The 14,930-nt window shown below is 39.2% G+C and overlaps 1 protein-coding gene across 3 annotated transcripts in view; it reads right to left on the bottom strand.

Moving 5' to 3' along the window:
- Positions 1-14,930, bottom strand: part of LOC137940108 (nuclear pore complex protein NUP205) — a 120,525-nt gene that overhangs the window by 90,795 nt on the left and 14,800 nt on the right. For all 3 annotated transcript variants that reach the window (XM_068785032.1, XM_068785033.1, XM_068785034.1), the window contains exons 6-13: positions 14,706-14,865; positions 14,322-14,407; positions 14,098-14,220; positions 13,709-13,936; positions 12,915-13,004; positions 4,896-5,057; positions 3,945-4,061; positions 3,666-3,872 (exon numbers count right to left, since the gene is read on the bottom strand). In XM_068785032.1, the coding sequence (XP_068641133.1) occupies positions 3,666-3,872; positions 3,945-4,061; positions 4,896-5,057; positions 12,915-13,004; positions 13,709-13,936; positions 14,098-14,220; positions 14,322-14,407; positions 14,706-14,865 (1,173 nt within the window). The remainder of the gene's footprint in view (positions 1-3,665; positions 3,873-3,944; positions 4,062-4,895; positions 5,058-12,914; positions 13,005-13,708; positions 13,937-14,097; positions 14,221-14,321; positions 14,408-14,705; positions 14,866-14,930) is intronic.

The raw sequence follows: 14,930 nt of genomic DNA on the forward strand, positions 1-14,930 counted from the left end.
CATATATAGGCTCTATGGAGAGGCTGAACCGGAGCACCAACCGATAACGATGCTGGAGTTCCTTCAATGAGAAGATGACCAGAGAGACGGTCCTTGAAAGAGACTAACCCATGCAAAAGGGTGGAGACTTCAGCAGAAGTTGAGTCAGCTACACTCTAAGGACCAGCATAGCCTAAGGAATTTTTGAAAAACACCCCCGAAGCCAGCCGGTCCTGGACAAACGATGGCACTGCCATCGAAATTTAGCTTGATGTAACCTGAAGGAGGAGGGATTCAAGCAACCATGGCAGGAGGCTTGGAGGGGCCAGCCATGTACGATATGATGTTCCACTGCATATGAAGAGATACACCCAAAAGAGAGGCGAATTCTTTTCTGGAGTGTATCCAATTGGAAATGAGGACCACGGCTGAATTGATAGTGTTGTCCACAACTATGAAATTTCTGGATAAATCTTCTGTTGTTGCACTCCAGCCAAATGTGCCATGTGAGCAAGGAAGGCAGAGAGAAGGACCTTGCCAAGCTTCGGCAAAGTGATTCCCATGACCATGCAGATGGTCCCAAGGAGGTCATGCTGAAGACCAATTTTCTAGAAAATGGTCATCCCGATCCGCCACGAGTAGCTGCAGTGAAGGAGCACGTACTGGACGGATTCATTGCAGGAGCAGCATAGGGGACAGAAAATATCTGGACTGGAGTGGGCCCGTCTTGCAATTCATAACTTGACTCCTCATCTTGGATTCCATGCTATTCACAAACCAGGTCATAACCTAGCTGGCCTCTACTTCCAAAATCCTCGGTATGGGATCAAGAGGGCCATCCTTCATATATTTGCCTTTCCTCCTAACTTTCAAATACATCCAAACAGATTTGGACCAACTCAAGTAATTTTGTCCATTCAACTTCTCATAAGTGATCTGGATAATGTCTTTCCCTTCAGAATTTTCAGAATCTTTGGCTAGGGTAATAACTTACCTAAATCGAACATGTTTTCTTACAAAACTACTCAATCCACATGTGATTAACCTGGAACAAGTCCACACACGAACTAGCACACGAACACAAAGTAATTTTGCTGCACTTATGAGTGGGACCCACATGGATAAAATTAGGGACCTCTACTAATCAACCTCTTAACAGCAGTATTTCAACTCAGAATAATCCAATCAAGCAACAACAACGATGACATAGCACACAAAAAGATGATGCAGTCAAAAACACAGGTCTAGAAGACCTGGACAAGTATAGGATTGGGGAAAAAAACACCATACAACCCTCTAGGGGCACATAAAACTCATAGAACTGCTCAATTAGAAACACACAAGTCATCAACCCTGAAGCTATGACACAAAAGGTAGAGGAAAGATCTTAACTTGAACTCCAATCAGCAAAGAAATTTGACAACCCCATTTCTCAAGAAGTCGTAGACTTAGAAAGAGGAGAAGAATTGGCTAGAAGCATCCTGTAACCGGATCTTATACTTAAGATACCATGTAGAACTTAGAAATTAAGAAGAGAGAGAGAGGAGAGTATGGTTGAACTCCAGCAATCATTAGAGGTCATAAATAACTCCTATTAAATACTTAAGTGAAAAAAAGCAAAAGTACAAAAATACCCCTCTACACAAACCCTCTATAACTCCCTAATTACAAATTATAAAAACTGAAAAGTGGACCATATAACTCCTATATGAGACAAAACATACTCCTATAGAAGGATAATCTTGTAAAAGCAAAATGACCATACTACCCTTCACATATAATTCAATAGAATCCAATGGCATAACATTTACCACAACAAGATGTTGACAATATACCCTGCTTCTAGCTAAGGAGTCAAGAATGCTATTATTCAAAACCTGTGATCATGTTGTTTTGATAAAAGTGAAAAATTCATTAAAAGAGAGAAATAAGATTACAAAATCTTGATAAAAGTGAAAATTTCATTAAAAGAGGAAAAAAGGATTACAAAAAAAACCAGCCTAAGGCATCTTACATCAAGTTATGCACAAATGAGCAAGAATAAAAAGAAAAATAAACCATCATGCAATAACTAGAGCGAAAGCATCTCCAACAAGTAGCTAATGTGAAAAATAGGTGATTTGGGGAGAAAATAGAAGAGAAAATGGATTTCTGGAAGAGAGACAGCTTTGTTGCCTTGGAATCCAAGGCAGAAAGGCCCTTCCTGCTTCTTTATAATCAGGGTTTAAGTGAAATTTTACAATAGGACAAAAATGCCCCTCAGTACTCAAAAATACCTATCTCCTAAAATACATGTCTAAATTGAATGAAAATTTAAGTAGAGATAAAATAAGACATTCTCTATCTAATAGCCATACTATAAGAGAAAAATGTAATATTGAAAATCTAAGAAATGACCAAAACACCCCTAAACTTGCATTTTAACATGATGTATACTAACACCAAGACAAACTAAATTGTCAGCCATTCCATTGGCATAGAGCCGAACATGAATCAAGGAAACATCTAACAAAATGGAATTTTTATTTTTATTTTTGAGAAAATGTGCTTTTAATTGAACCTAAAGGTAAAAGATAAAACTAAAAATAAAAATAAAAAGAGTCAAGGAGAGAGGCCTTTTACAATGAGAAATTGGAGAGTCACTGCCTCTTTAGCAAACAAATCAGCAAGACCATTTGGCTGATCGTAGCACGAGACCAACGACAAACACAATCCTTAGCTAAATCCTAAATCTCATAAAAACACAACCAATGATGCCAAGGAGGATCCTTCTCTCCCAAGAACCACCCAATGACATTGCGCTAGAGTTGGCTTCCACATGAATCCTTCATGAAAATGATCATGAAACATCCTCAACCAACCCCCCACCAAAGGTCAGATTCTTCTTTTGGACCGCTTGCCTAAAAGAAATACTCGCGACAGACAACCTCCAAAGATGAGGCAACTTTGACCCTAATCTGCCCGCTCTACGCCAAAGAGGAAAGGGTGAGCCATCTTCTTCTTCACTGCCCCTTCACATTGAAGGCCTGGTCTTTTCAGTTGTATTGAATTAGGCTCCAGCTATGCACCCCCCTTACACCTTCCATCCACATGCCGCTCGGTGCTGGGGACAAATATTCCTAAGCTGGGCAGAATTCTACTCTCCTACTGCCTTGTGTTCACTCCTTGGTGTCTTTGGAATGAAAGGAATAATCCACGCTTTCAATGCAAATTTCATAGTACATAGGAGGTCTTGGATACAATTACTGGTCATGTGTCCTCTTGGCTCCTCGCTAGCAACGAATTTCAGAGCCTACAGTACACGCCCCTCCGTCAGGCATCTTGTGGCCCAGATGTCTATCCCCCCCCCCCCCCCCCCCCCCCCCCCCCCCCCATTCCCTTTTTTTTCTTCACTTCCCCTCATTTATCTCCACAAAAGCCAAAAGCTTGCCATGAATTGATACCTCGTTTCTCACCTCTTTTCATCACTAAGCCTTATGTTGTGATAACCAGATTAACAAACAATAACCAATTCAAGAAAAGAAAAAAAAACAAACAATAACATGATCAATGAAAACAAGAACAACAAGAACACCAACCACAAAAACAACTCTTTTCAAAAAAAAAAAACAATAATAATAATGAGAGCATAAGAGTAAAACAAGTACAAAAGGATTTTTTTTTGTAATAAAGAGAGGAAAAAAGACCTTTTGAAACACATTCAAATATGCAACTAGTGCTCTTGCATCCCCCTCCTGAAAATCTGGCAACACAGTTCTGGTACTTTGGAGAGAGTCTTTAAACTTCTGCTCAACAATAGACAAGCAGTGGAACAGAGTATTCCAACTAACTGAGCGGAATGTTTTGCCCTGAAGTAATTCAAAAACCTTTGAAGCACTTTCCTCACTGGAGGCCTGAAACAAAAGATCATGTTATTTGGATGCCTATTGATCAGAAAGAAGGCAAAAAGAAACTTTTGGCAGTACCAAGGCACCAAGCATTCTCAAGAAAGCCTCAAGTGTCTGGAAGTTTGTATGATCCTCCCCGGCAAAATTTATGAAAGTCCACAACACATCATTGCCAGATAACAGCTCCGGTACTTTCTGATAAAATTTTCATAAAATAGAGCAAAGATCAAAAACAATCAGTAAATTTATGCAAGCACAACAAAAACCAACTTTTGTCAAGGTACCATAACTAAATAGGCTTGCTTAAGAGGACAATGAGAGAGTCAGAGAAAGAAGAATTATGCGCAAGGAGAATGAAAGCCATGAAAAAGATAAAAATCAAATACAATCCATAAATGAAAAAGATAATTACGGGTCAAATTGATTCTTATTTGGATTTGATGAAAACCTATTTTTTCTTCTCCTCTCTCTCTTCTCTGTTTTTTTTCATTCTGCAACTTAATCATTTTCATTCTGCAACTTAATCACTGTTCTACAAAAAATAAATAAATTTTAAAAAAAATCAAGACTATGATTGAACAGAGCAATTAATGCCTTCATTTTTTTTTAAAAGTTCCACTCAATATGCTATTGATCTAATGATCTGCTTTTTTTTTTTTTGAGAGGGGGCGTGGAGCGATTCGAACTCACAACCTGACGCACTTAATGTAAACAGCATACCACTTGACCAAACGGCCTTAGGTTAATGACCTGCTATTAATTTGCAATAAAGCCCAAAACCAATCAATAGATAGACCCACTTTAAAATGTGACTAGATGATAGACATACTCAAATACATAAGAACAAATTGATGGAATACCAAACATATCAAGCATGCAAAGTAAAAAGATTATAATAAAATAGAGATTATCTACACAAACCAAAATAGTAAAAACTAAAACAATAAAACAAAAGAGATTTCTTCCACCAACAGAAGAAAAAAAAGAGACTCCATCGAACCACTAGGCAGCAAGCAAAAGCATGTCTACCTGATAGATTTCGCTGACCAATTCCAATAGAGATACAAAAGGTTCAGATTTTAGGCGGCTGATCTGCTGCGAATTTGCATCGGCATCATCCATAGAGTCCTCTGATCTAACCATCGTGTACGGACTAAGAGCACTCATAGCTTTCTCTTTCATTTCTTTCACCTACAAAAGTGGTTTTGTCAGATAAAGAAACTTCCAGAATAATTGGAGGGGAGAAATTTACAGACAACAAAAACAAATGTACATTCTACAATTGGTACATTGGTGCTGAAGGTAAAATTCAAGATAGCCTATCTTGCAATTTCTCTCACATCTAAAGGGGAAAATGATTTAATATTATACAAAACAACAAGAAAACTCATATCTATTCACCACCTTTTAACCATGTCAAGAGTAAGGGTATTTTTGTCTTCAGCATTTGTTTTATTATATTGATCTTTAGGGTAGTTAGATCAGTCGAGTGAGATACTTCTAGACTGGCAGAATATGAGCAGTAACTGTGTAATTGTTGAATTAGTGCTGGAAATAAGTAGATAAATGTGATTAGGTGTTGAATGTACCCTAACTCTTTTCTTATGCACCATTCTCCTTTTTATCAATATACGCACCATTCATAAAAAAAAAAAAAAAAAAAAAAAAAAAAAAAAAAAACTCTTTTCTTATGCAAAACTGACTTTTTTTTTTCTTCTCCCCCTACTTCACCGTTAACATTACTTGTTTTCAGGAATGTTAACATTACAATATATATATATTGCTATTTGTTTAAACACATACTCCCAAATTGGAAGGATTCAGCCAAACTCTGCTAAGAAATATGCTTGGTCCATTTCAAAAGAACAACAAACCCAACACTATCTCTAGAAGAATAATTTCCATTTTTGAGATATGTGAATCTCTGAAGTGATTCAAACCTGTTCTCCTTCTAATTATTAAATGCTTCATGTCCTCAATAGACCAATTATCCCACACATTTCCTTCCAAAAAAGGATGTCCAGAGATACTTTCACCATATTTCATCTTTCTCCCTATAAGTTTAACGCTATTATTTTCCTCTCATTCTTCTTATCTCTCATCATTCTGCATCCGAGAATTTTTTGTGATACTCCATGAATCAAAAATGTTACATTTGATACCATCCCACACTTAAAAAGTTGTTTAAATCAACTAAAGTCACTTTTTAAACCTAGGTCATTCAATGATTCCAACTAGTGTCCATCATGTGTGACTAACAATGGTGTTCAAAGTGATGCTCAGAAAAGTGATATTCTCTGCTTGTGCTAGTTTCATTCCGTGGGGGCTTTGGAATGAACGCAATCGAAGACGATTTGATGCAAAAGTGAATCTGCAGATCGGGTCACGGACCGAGTGGTGGGACATATTTCTACTTGGCTTCTGACTAAGAAGTCTTTCTCCTCCTTTGTAGGTACCCCTATCCGTGAAAACTGAAAAAATTTGGCAATAATGCACTCTGAGAGAAAGGCCCTGGATTTGCAGGAATGGATCCCTCCTAAACCCGGTTACTTTAAGTTGAACTTTGATGGCTCTTCTCATGGTAATCCCGAGATTTCTGGTTTCAGATGGGTTATTTCAGATCATTCCGGTAATCAGTTTTTCTCATATGCTGGCCCTTTAGGCATATCCAATTCTACATCAATTGAGCTTCATGGCCTCCTCTCCGGGTTCCGTGTTTTCAGAGAAGTGCAGTGGTCCGCTTCATATCGAAGGGGACTCAAAGGTGGTAATTCGATGGTGTGAGTGCGCATCCCCTCCCCCGTCGCGCCATTGGGATATGTTTCGGGAGATATTAGAAATTACCTCAAATTTATATTGTATTTGGTCTCACATTCCGAAATCCGCAAATTCGGCAGCAGGTGTGTTTGCCAAGCAGGGAGCTATCCTACAATCGCTTGTTGTCAGGGATTTGCTCTCTCCTCTTTTGTAATTCTCTTGTTAATATAAATACAACTTTATCAAAAACAACAATGGTGTTCAAAAGTGAGTCATCCACATCTTTGCTACCAGTTGTTTATGGTCTTCATTTAGATGATAGGTCTTTTTTTAAAAATTATGGCATTTTTATTAAGCAAGAGGAGAAAGCAAAAGGCCAAACCCCAGCAAAACACAAATTAGCATTAGACAAATAAAACATGCTCTACAACAAGATGTTGATGCCTAGCTCCATCCTATTACTTTGTCAAAAAAAAATTATTTGGAAAAAGTGAGAATTTTGTTGAAATAAATATTGAGGGTAGTTCAGTCATTTCACTACGTATCTTAATATTTGAATTTTTAAGTGAAGCTTAGTGGAGAGGGGAATCTTTGTCTTTTGATGCAATATTTCTTAGAGTGATTAATAAAAAGAAGCTAGTTTAGTCATAAGTCCAGCAGCGTTGATTGTACAATCGAGTTGAATGTAAGCCTTATTTCTAGTTGGCTTCACTCTCGTCATGAATTCTCTGCCCTCATGGGGATGCCGCTTCAAATTAACTGGCATATCCTCACTCACAGGTCAGGCCCGTCCAAGATTCTTGTCATGGTTGAATGGTCCTCTCCTCCTTTGAGCAATATCAAACTGAACTTTGACGGTAGTGCTTTGGGATGCCCGGGACCATCTAACTTCGAGGGCATCTTCTGCAATTCCTCGGGTGTGGCTATCTTTTATTAGGTGGGACCTTTGGCGCTTGTTGACTCTACCACCGTTGAAGTCTTTGCTCTACTTCACGGTCTGAATATCTTCAAGGAGCGGCTCTTCAGGCACCTACTCATTAATGTTAACTCTAGCATTATTATTTTTTTGAGTAAAAAGTTGTATATATTAAAAGAGAAAGAATGAGTACAATACCTAGTTAAGAAGGACCTTCCTCCACAACAAGATATTGGAGGGACACGCCTAATTTAGCATGAACATCCGCTAGGTGATTAGCAAATCTAGGAATGTATTTCCAATTACATTGCAATTGAGAAAATAAATTACAGATATCTTCAAACAAATCGCAGTGCTGCTAAGGCGGTTTAGAAGTCTTCTCGCACCAGTGGATAACGACTTTTGAGTCTCCTTCAACGCAGAGAGGGCCCACCAACCATTGTTTGAAGAGTTTTAAACCATTATACAACCCAGAACGTTCAGCAGTAGTTGAGTCAGATACTCCAATCAGTCCAGCGAAGGAAAATAGAAGCTTCCCTTTATCGTCGTGGATGACACCTCCAAATCCGGCAGGCCCAAGGCAACCGTAAGCTTTTCCGTCAAAATTTAATTTGAAGTGTCCCAGAGGAGGTAGGGACCAAGTTTCTATAACCGGGGAGAGGGGGGGCATGGATAAGACATTTCTGCAATAAGTTGCCAATTCCTTCGCAAATTGGATCCTTTAAGGTTTTGGAATTCTTTCCTTGTGAGTATCCAAGAGGAAACTTGGCCCACAATTTTATTAATCAAAATATTCCATGGAAGAGAATTTCTACTAAATTTCCGATTATTTCTTTCTTTCCATAAGGCCCAAACGATATGACCATCGCAACATGAGATAAGCAGTTTTCCGAGCTTAGGAAGATGGGCGCTAGTGAGAGTGAGGATTGTGGATGAGAGTTCTTGAGAAGGGCAGTATTGCAAACCAATTTTGTTAATGAGATTGGTCCATACATTATGGGCATAATCGCAATGTAACAGAATATAGTCCGTAGTTTCGAGGGTTGATTGCCAGAAAGTGCAAAAGGGGTCCGGAACATTAGTTCCTCGACGTATAAACGAATCGGATGTCAAAATTTTGTTTCGGCATGCGGTCCAGATAAAAAACTTCGCTCGAGGGGGCACAAGTAGGGACCACGCAATGGCTGCTGAATGGTTGGATTGAGCGGGGTGGGAAGAGAGTAAGTTGTATGCTGAGTTTGTAGAAAACATACTTTGTCGGCATGGAATCCAGATGAGAGAGTCAAGTGCATTTCTGAATCGTACCAAAGAAAGACTAGTGACAAGGTCGGAAGCTTCTAGAGCTTCTACATCTGACAAAGCTCTTCTGAGATTTAAGTTCCACTCGCCTAAATGTGTCCTTTGGTCAGAAATGGTGACGTCTTTGTATCTTGACAATGAAAAGATTTGATCATGGCTAAAGTTGAAGTTGCTTGGGCCCACCCACCAATCAGTCCAGAATTTTGTCTGACATCCCATACCGAATAACATTTGACAGCTCTTTTAAATGCAGGCAGCATTTGTGCAATTATTTTCCACACAGGAAATAAATTATTGTATCTTTCACCCTCTGTCCACCAGCCTGAATTCTTGTCTGCTTTAGCCGCAACTATGGCCTGCCATATCAAACCGGTTGCATATTAAATTTCCAAATCCATTTCAATAATAGAGCAGAATTAGTTGTAGCGTCATCCCGTATCCCAAGTCCCCCCAATACAATCGGTTTACATACATCAGCCCATTTTACGAGGTTGTATTTTCTTTTCCCATTTACCCCACCCCACAAAAATCTCCTCTAAGGAATTCAATCCGATTTCAAACAGAAGCATGACATCAGTACAGGGATAAAAAATAAGAAGGAATACCGTGCAGACAAGATTTGATAAGGACAAGTTTACCTGCTTTGCAAAGAAATCTTCCTCTCCAGGAAGCCAGTCGACCTTCAAGACGCTCAATGACAGGGTGCCATGCACTTTTAGAGGGCAAAACAGGTGATAGTTGAAGTCCCAAATATGTACAAGGGGGGGATGCAATTTTACAACCCAAATAACTTGCCATAGAATTTAAAACCAAGGGGTCAATATTGAACCCGAATATGGATGATTTAGACCTACTAACCTTTTGTCTAGAAGAGAGTTCAAAAAGGTTTAGCAGGGCTTTTATGTGCGAGATATGATTCATTGTACCTTCTCCAAAGAGTATGGTATCATCTGCATACTACAGAAGCGCAATATCTTGACTCGGGTCATCAGAGTTAGGGTTGAGCCAACCCGAGCATTTAGCAAACAGGACCATCGATGCAAGGTGCTCACCAATGAGAGTAAATAGAAAGGAAGACAAAAGGGTCCCCTTGTCTGATACCTCTTGTTGCATTGAAAAAACCGCACGGTTTTCTATTAATAAGGATAAGATATGATGCAGTAGAAATGCAACTTCTTATCCAAAATTTCCACCGAATCCCAAAACCCATTCGATCAAAGAGGTAATCAATGAGCTTCCAGTTTACCTGATCAAAAGCTTTTTCAAAATCTAATTTTAGGATGAATCTGGGTAGACAGGATTTTTTTAAGGAATCTAAGAGTTCGTGAGTGGCCATGGAAGAGTCCAGGATATTCCTACCACGAATGAAAGCACTTTGAAAACGATTTATGATTATTGGTAGATGTGCCATAAGGTGGTTAGCGAGAAGACGACCAATGATTTTGTACTAACTAGTTGTGAGGCTTATTGGTTTAAAATCTTGGGGGATGGCAGAGTTGGATTTCTTTGGGATTTAAGCAATAAAACAAGCACCCACGGCCTTGTGAGTGATATTGACTTGGTGGAAATTTTGGACAAAAGCATACACGTCAGATTTGATTGTATCCCAGAATTTGTGGTAAAACTCACCGTTGAAACCATCTGGTCCAGGAGTTTTGTCCTTGGGAAGCCCAAGGGATTTGATTGTATCCCAGAATTTGCGGTAAAACTCACCGTTGAAACCATCTGGTCCAGGAGTTTTGTCCTTGGGAAGCCCAAGGGAAGCAAAATCAATTTCCTCCGTGCTGAAAGGCCTCTCCAAATCGGACACATCAGAAGAAGAAATGCTCAAGTAGTTGAGTTGGAACAGCTTCGGCCGATTGTAATGCTCCTTGTTGAATAGTTCTGAGAAGAACTTGACAAGAATATTAGAAATAGAGGGACTATCCGTGATCACTTGGTCACCATGACAGAGAGAAGTGATACGGTTAGCCCTCCTCTAACCGAGGCGATGGCATGGAAGAACTTCAGTGTTTCCATCCCCCTCCGTCAACCAGCGAAATCTTGCACGTTGTTTCCAATGTACAGATTCACACCGAAGTAAATTTGAATATTCAAAATTTAATTTATTTCTGAGAAACAAATCAGGAGGAGAAATAGACCTTTACTCTTCGAGTAGATCGAGCTTAGTAATGCAGAAATGAACCGAATCTTTTTGAGAAGCAGCAATAGCACGATGATTAATGGACCAAGCGTGGATCCTTGCCTTAAGAGCTTTTATTTTGAGCGGAAGCGCCCAGCCAGGATTAGGGTGATGCGCCATATCTTTTCAAGAAACTACAAGGTCAAAGTTGAAGGACTCAATTAGAAACCAAGAATTTTCAAAACGAAAAGGAGATCGTCCCCAAGCAGGAGGTCGAGTGTTGAGTTGAATCAACCAGTGATCAGAACCGACTTTGTTCAAGACTTGGCCAAATGTGTTTGGAAAAAGTTGGAGCCATTCATTATTGGCAAAGAACCGATCAAGTTTGGAAAGAATGGGAGAAGATTAACCATTGGACCAGGCGTATTTTTTTCTAGAGAGAAATTTCAGATAGCTCGAGGCTGCCAATGAGATCAGAGAAGGCTCTCATTGTGGAAGTGGTTCTGATCGTGGGACGGTTTTTTTTTAGTATAGGAGGATAGCATTGAAATCTCCGGCCAGAAGCCATGGCACATCCCAGAGTTGAATGAGCTGAACAATGAGGAAGCCACTGATTTTTGCTCTCTCCTCTCCAGTCTCAGCAGTATCAATATCCGAGAGCATGTGACTGATAAACTGATATGGAAGCCTAGCATTAATGGTATATTTGATGTTGACTCAGCCTACTATCACATCAGAGAAGATGATCCCAGCTTGCCTGAGCATAAGGTAAATCTGGCACGGAAGCTCACTGCGCCTAGCAAGATCAATTTTTTCATGTGGACTGCCATCAGAGAGTAGATCTTCACTTCTAACAACCTCCACAAGAGAGGCTTCACCACTCCTAACCGCACCTGTCCTCTCTGTGGTGTGTGTGAGGAGTCTGTCCAGCAGCAAATTCTCTTGGCAAGTTTGGATGGTAATTTTTCAAAAGATTGGTATTCAAGTGGGGCTTCATCAGGACCTTTTCGGCGCTTGTCAAATGGTGATGGGGACTCTCCTGCCTAGATTGGGCATGTTACTCCTCTTGGCATACGTTGCTCACATTCCGTGGTGCCTATGGCTAGAACGCAACAACCGAAGATTCAACTCCAAATTCGGTACCCTAGATAGCACGGCTTCTTATGCAGTCGGTTTGATATCTAGCCGATTGCATACCAGAAAGGAATTTGCCACTCTGTCAGGTATATCCCTTTCGTGGAAATTGGAGTCTACTGGCTCATATGGCAGGTTCCCATAAGATGCCCATCATGGCTGTTTGGGAACCTCCCCAAGCGTCTGCATCAAGCTCAACTTCAATGGCAATGCATTGGGCTGTCTTGAGCCGGCGGGTACGGGTGGTGTCTTCAGAGATAGTTGCGGGGAATTTGTTCTCTCTTATGTAGGGTCGGTTGGCAACTGTTGAAGTGAGTACCCTCCTATATGGTCTTCAAATCTTCATGGAAAGCAACTTGTTAAAAGAGACTCCAAAGTCATCATCGATTGGTGCTCCAGCTCAAGCTTCCCTCTGGCGCCAATGGCTTATCATTGATTGTATTTCCGAGACAATTATAGGGGTCCTTCTCACATTGAGGGGGACTCAAAGGTGGTTATTGGTTGGAGCAAATATTGGGATTTGCTCCTTGTTTCTTTGTAATTCTTTTTTTTAATATATACATCCTTTTCAAAAAACAAAAAAAAGACATTGTGTCTACAATTCATACTTGGAATCATATTCCTAGATCAGCCAAATCCTTGGCTGATAAATTGGTTAAGTTTGGAACGTCTCAGCAATCTCTCATTGTTTGGGAAGGCTTCCACCCCCTTGTAATCTTGCTCTTCTAAGCTTTTGTTTTAATAAAATTCAGCATCATTCCAAAAAAAAAGTACCAAATCTTAAATTAAGTCTGGAAATTGCAAGATATTACCAGCTAACCTTATCTCTAGCAAGAGGGTGAGAAAGGAAACACATTATCAACTTATGCATGTAGGCATGATACATGTAGATCATATCCCCATCATCGTTCTACAAAATAAAATGCAAAATATGTCAGTGTGTCACTTAAACTGTAGTAGACGGCATAATGATTTAATATGTTTGCATAACAAAACACAAACTCGATGAGAATATAGATGTTTCCACTTTCCTTAGCTACTAAAGAAATAACATACATAGAAGCCAAGATCTATTCACATTTAAATAGCTTTTTTGACAACAAATTTCCTTTAAAAATAATGATAACAGATACCTATAAATATCCTGCTAACAATTTACGACAAATAAATATTAGTCCAAACTTCTTCGTTAAAATAACATAATTTGAAAACAGCAGAAAATCATACAGAAAAACAGAGAAATAAGGTTTTCAAAAATCAAATCCTACAAGACTTCCAACTCAGGTATGCAAACGAGCAAGGACAAAGAAACATAAGTCTCTGATAGCAAAAAAGGCTGAACTCATCAACACCAAAATAAATAAATTGTATAACAAAGTATTTGAACTCTGAGTGCAATATAGAAAAATCACCAAGGAAAGCTAGTCACCATAAGGTTATTGCTTCCAGAACAAAAATGACCAACTAAACCAAATAAGCCGTAACATTTAAGACATTTTCCCAAAAAAAAAAGAGAAAAGAAAAAGGGAAAAAAGTGAACCAATTGAAATAATTATCCTACCTTTAAAAAAAAAATGGCAAACAGTTGAAACCAACAAATCTGTAAGTGACTACCTGGTAAGCAGCAGTCCGGAGAACCTTCTCCAAAAGAAAGTCAAAAACATTATTTGAGGAAAGAAGTTCCAAGCAAGAATGAATGTTTGACAGGTCATTGGTTGAAGCACCCGAGAAAGTCTCTCCTGCAGAACTTGGGTCTTGTGTTAACATCAAATGTACCACCCATGCAAGTCTGACACCATTGACAAACCCCTCAACATTTGGATCATTTCTAGAGACCATCACCTAGAGTAAGCAAAATATAATTAACATAAACATAAAATAATTATAAGTGACACTAACATAGAGTGAGAAATATAATCAATATAAGTATAAAGTTTGCCCCCAGAATTACAAACGACTAGAATATAGGGCAACTGCACAAAAAAACCAACTTAATGGCTTACAAGTTCCTGAAATTCACGTCTAAAGGAAACATCTTCCGATAGGACAGAAGCTTTATCAGGAATGGCGCTTAATGCATCTGAAATGAAAGTGATCACAAGAGAAAACAGATGGCTAAACACAATCTGCACAAAGAAAACAAAGCATTTGTTTCAGTAATGCAAAAAATCACCAAAAGGAAGGCCCCAGTGATCTTCAATCAATACATGCAGAAACAAAATGAAACCTGAAGTTTTATGGGATCCGTGCCATCATTAACATTGCTTGCACAATCTTTTAGAACAGAAAAAACATCCTTAACATCTGTGGGACCTGCAGACAGAAATAATGACTTTTTACTTTACATGAGAAGCATGATGCAGATAGAAGAGGATCAAAACCAGTAATAGCAGCCATAGTCAAGGACCACTGCACCATTACCCAGAAAAATAGGCTAAGAGGCAACCTATCAGCCGATTTACCCACATCATCCATCTCAAATACAAAACACATCACCCAATAAGCACTATGTATCAACAAATAGCCCACAGCAGTAATAGTAACAACAATTCATGAACAAAATTTTAACAATGACTCACTCATTCTCCATCCTTTAAAAAAAATTCCTTACTCATTCGCACTATGAGTGTGGATAGCACCATGCAATGGCTTAGGCTTAATCTTTCCCTATAAACAACAGCTCCCCGTTCCACAAGTGCTCCTTTAGAATCAAGTACATATGGCTCTGCTTGGGGCCCACCAATGCCAACTGAATCTTCACGACCAAGATCCTAAAACAATGATATGCATGTCATTCAAAATCTAACAAGAACTTGATGCAAACTCTGAGTGACCT

Source organism: Aristolochia californica, unplaced genomic scaffold, assembly GCF_029961685.1.
Source record: "Aristolochia californica isolate CCGP_79_NKW_82.1479 unplaced genomic scaffold, dmAriCali1.0.hap1 SCAF_9, whole genome shotgun sequence".
NCBI lineage: Eukaryota > Viridiplantae > Streptophyta > Magnoliopsida > Piperales > Aristolochiaceae > Aristolochia > Aristolochia californica.